The 4,540-nt window shown below is 41.2% G+C and overlaps 1 protein-coding gene across 1 annotated transcript in view; it reads left to right on the top strand.

Annotated features, from left to right (window-relative positions):
* The first annotated feature begins 495 nt into the window (after window positions 1–495).
* LOC138982485 (uncharacterized) overlaps window positions 496–4,540 on the top strand; it is a 22,873-nt gene continuing 18,828 nt past the window's right edge. The window contains exons 1-4 of the mRNA XM_070355788.1: window positions 496–858; window positions 2,390–2,680; window positions 2,995–3,458; window positions 3,905–3,936. Coding sequence (XP_070211889.1) covers window positions 499–858; window positions 2,390–2,680; window positions 2,995–3,458; window positions 3,905–3,936 — 1,147 coding nt within the window. The 5' untranslated portion in view covers window positions 496–498. The remainder of the gene's footprint in view (window positions 859–2,389; window positions 2,681–2,994; window positions 3,459–3,904; window positions 3,937–4,540) is intronic.

Here is a 4,540-nt window from a genome sequence, read left to right as displayed (position 1 = left end):
CAGAAATGCAATTGCATTTGAACTTAGTACCTTAAAAATGTGTTGATACATCTCTCATTCAAATTTTCATTTTTCACTTTTGTACGTCCATAAACATGATTCACGAAAATGATATAACTGTATTCCGTTAACATTTCCTGAATCGAACAAATAGCATAGTTTTGTTGTGTTTGATTGAATATGCTTTAACATAAAAAAATCCGTTGAATAGAAATCGTGCTTAAACTTTCAAAATACTTGTATGAAAATCGATAATAAATAAAAAATTTGCTTACTTGTATCGCGCTTCTCAGATACATGTAATAATTTTTTCATAGCTTTAGTTGATGATTTATTTCCGTTTTAAAAAATGGAGGCGGAATTGTGGCGACAACATATTTAAGTTTTCACAAATCTTATCAAGTAATGTTTTCCTCGGTCCAATCTGTGCGATTACATTGCAACTTCGTGAAGACTTGGTGCACTTATTGTAACTTGATGTTTGATTCGCAGGAAAGCATGGCAGCAGCAGCGCCGCCTAGTGACGAAGAATGCCCTGTGTGCCATGATGATTTCACGGACCCCAAGATCCTCCCCTGCACGCATCTCGTCTGTCGCAAGTGTGTCTTGTCCTGGCTTCACACGGGAGGCAACCAGGCCGGATGTCCACTCTGCCGTGCCTCCATTCTCCCGCATGGGTGCAGCGGTCAAGATGTTGCCGCTCTTGTGGATGATCTCCCCACCGACATCATTACAAAGGCAGCGGTGGAGAGCCGCAGGGTTCTGAATGAAAAACACGTGTGTGTTTGTGACGGCACAACCAAGGCGACTTCTTTCTGTATGCAGTGCAGCATCAAGTTCTGTCCCTCATGTTGCAAGGTCAGGAGACGTTCAAGCAAATCGTGTTTGTGTCTTCTTAGAAATCTGGAAAGTCGTGTGTTCAGTAGAGCTAGGCAGGCCGGACGACCGGATGTCTGTTTGAAGACAGAAAACTTAAACACTGTGACTTTGTTGTTTTAGATTTCTCCGATGCTAGAGCTTGAAAACTTCACACTGTTCAAGGGTTTGATGACCTCCAGGTACGATGGAAGTCTGGTTGACCCACGTCAAATTTTAAGGTCACAGCGGGTTCATGTTTGGGCTTGAAAAAAAAGGGAGTCAAATTATCATTTTCTTGAACGTGTTGGGTCTTGGAGCAGCTTCACTTCACTTCCTTGGCGCGTGATACCTGGCAGACTGGTGAAATACCTGGCTGACCTTTTTTTTATTATAAGGTCACAGTAGGGTCATGTTCGGATCAGAACATTGAAATTTTTGTTTCATTTAATTGTTTTCCCGCTAAGACATTGAGCCTTGGAATTTCACATAATATTAGTCAGATATGGCCAAGTTCGGTTGACCGTCGTCTTCAGAGTCACAGCGGGGTCATGTTCTGGTTCATAAACGAAAACTTATCCTTTCCTTAATTTTTTTCAAAGGTAGAGCCTTGATACTTGATACAATCCTTGGACTCAATCACCTTTAGACATGATAAACGTTTGGTTGATCCCCGAATTTTAAGGTACATTGGTCGTGTTGAATAATGATCACAAATGTGTGTTTTAAAAATATTTTTAATTATTATCTTGGATGTTCTTGGCGCTAGAACTCTGATGCTTGTCTAGTGAACAGCTTCTTGGCGATCCTAATACATTGTAAAAGTTTGATTGACCGTTATTGTCTTTTAAGTTCATAATTAGCTAGTTAGTTTCTGGGGGAAAAAACACTAGATATTTCCCGGGCTAAATGGTAGGTCTTTCATAAGTTTTGGCATCATCATAGACTTTCATGATCATAATTTGCTACGAAAATTTGGTTCACCTTTGTCAACTTTCAAAGTCACTGCTAGAAAGCAATGTCCGATAACAATGGGTTTTTCCAACCCCATTTATTTGCCCATTCGCCAAAGAGAAATCGATCGAACAGTTGCTTTTCTTGTTCCTAGTTTAGCTTGATTGCTTTGTGCGTCTAAACTCTGAGGGTAAAACTATGTTTGGTGACGAGCTGTAAGAAGAGAAAGTGTAAATCTATCATTTTCGATGTCTGATGGTTGAAATTAAAAGCATTTTGGCAGAAATTAAAAGCATATCTGCCGATCAAACCTGCTGCCTGGTTGATATTTTGACGCGCAGGTGTGTGTGTGTTTGTGTGTGTGTGTGTGTGTGTGTGTGTGTGTGTGTGTGTGTGTGTGTGTGTGTGTGTGTGTGTGTGTGTGTGTGTGTGTAAACAAGAGTATCGTACTCAAGCGGGCTAATAGTTTTGTGGTATACAATATAAACAGTATATATGTGTCAAAGCAATACTTGCATAGGTTTGACACGAACAGACTCATACAATACAATCACTAATGAATGTCCTTTGTTGTTATCAGGTTCACAAGATGATTCCCGCTACAAGAGAACACGAAATTAAGCAAATTGCCACACTAACTGTTGACAAACTAGCTGCGAGCTATCAGTCGTCATGCGCGGTTCACCCTGGCCGACCAGTGGAGCAGTTCTGTTCTTCACACCAGGAGCTCATCTGTCTCAACTGTTCTACCTCCACCCATCGCAGATGTCCGGATGTGGAGGGGATTGCAGGGGCAGCAATGGTGAAACGACAGAGGCTGAAAGAGCAGGAAAAGGAACTTGAGGGCAAGAAGGATGAACTACAGTTGCAGGTTTTCTTGTTGCTGCTTTTATGCCTCATGTTAACTTACTCAAATGATTGATTCAGTGTGACTTTTAGTTCAGAAAAACTGAATAAAACGGTCAAACAAATTTGGGGGACAAAATGGAAATGGGTACATTTGTATGGACCGCCCTAACTCTGCAATTTCGCGAAAAGGATTCGATTAAAAGTTAAAAACAATAAGTCAAAACTCAACTGACTCCATATTTTTAAAACGACCTGGAACACGTAACTCCCATCCTCTCTTCTCCCTCTGCGTGTGTAGAATGGCAAATGGATTTTTTTTTAAATTTCTTATTACAGGTTTGTCAGTTGGATATTGCTGCTGCTGACGGTCTTACGACGTTTAAGGCTATGAAAGACAATGTTAAATCGACTTTTGACGAACTACGCAATATTCTAGACAAACGATGTCGGGATGCAACCGCCGAAATCCAGAACAAGCAAGACGAGTTTCTGCAAGACAACAAATCCCAGAAGAGCGACTTGGAGAAAAAACGAGCGCGTTCTGCAGCACTATGCAGCACTGTCAGTCGTCTTGCGTCGGCTTCTGATGACCCGCTGCTCGCCATGCTGGTGAAACTCAAGTCTCGCCTGGAGGACGCAGAGCTTCTTTGCATGCAGAATGATGATGTTCGACAGAAAGTTAGCGCTGCAGGAATTGGAGATTTTTTCTTTGACCCGCAATTATCTGCTCACTTAAAAAAGAAAATGGCTGAATATGGCCAGATGAGGGATCCCAAGCAACCTCAACGGCCATTCAGGGGGTAAGATTTACTTAGCCATAATACAGCGGTACTGCACTCTGAAAAAGAGGTTATGAAGAGCAAGACCAATCTCCCCCACTCTTAAAATATTGTCATAATCTCCGATAACGTTGTGGCCACAATAACTTACAATGATGCCACCATTGCAGGTTTTGCTTTTGCATGAATGACACAAAGCCTTCTTTGCTCCATTAGCTAAAAACTATGTCTGCGATACATGTCGTGCGGCTAAGTTCAAAATATGAAAATGATGTTACCAAATCCGTGACACTGGGCGCATTTGTGCTGGGAGAGTATTATTATAATTGGTGACATTCATTGCTATTGAATAACCGTCTTGTGTTGTATTGCCAGTTGTATCTGAGCCTGCAGTTCGTGTTCAAAAGATTCAACTAATACTAAGGACAAATATTATTCAAAATATGTTTCTTTTCCTTATTTTTCAGGAATACAGGGTTCGAATATGCTTCAGTTCCAGGTCAGTTTTAACGTATAGCCTATGCATGTGATTTCTTTTGTGTACTTGAGAAAAAAAGAATATCTTAAAGAAAACTCGCCGAACGAAGTGCATTTTTGTACGGATTTTTTTAACCATTTAAGTTTGTCTTTACTCGATGACAGTCGTCGTCGTTGTTCTTGGTGTTGTTGTTGTTGTTGTTGTTGTTGTTGTTGTTAGCTGGGCATCGCTGTACGTGGCACAGCAGGACTGTAGGATGCTTTAACAGTCATAGAAGTGTTACGACATGGGAGGGAAGGTCCCGTGTTTCCGAGTGAGAACAGAGGCATGAAGCTCGGTGCGTAGAAGCAAAGTCTTGGATGAGTGCGAATGCTTGTAGACGACGAAGACAGCTTTTTGAAGAACTCTGCGAGCAACATCCGAAGGTGCCTGAAATGTATTTGTCTTTGATGACGTCATATTCGACTTTTAGTGAAAGTTGAGATGCCACTCTCAAGCCCTCATTGTTCAATCAAATTGATTGAAATTTGGGTCCAGCAGTTTTCGATGGCTTTTTAATTTGTCCCTTCCGTTTTTGTACGATCAATTTTTAGGGTACCCTTATTTGAGCGGCAGTCACGTGATC

This window comes from Littorina saxatilis, linkage group LG12, assembly GCF_037325665.1.
Source record: "Littorina saxatilis isolate snail1 linkage group LG12, US_GU_Lsax_2.0, whole genome shotgun sequence".
Classification (NCBI taxonomy): domain Eukaryota; kingdom Metazoa; phylum Mollusca; class Gastropoda; order Littorinimorpha; family Littorinidae; genus Littorina; species Littorina saxatilis.
The sequence above is the reverse complement of the archived record's forward strand: the minus strand, read 5'-3'. Positions and strand labels throughout refer to the sequence as shown.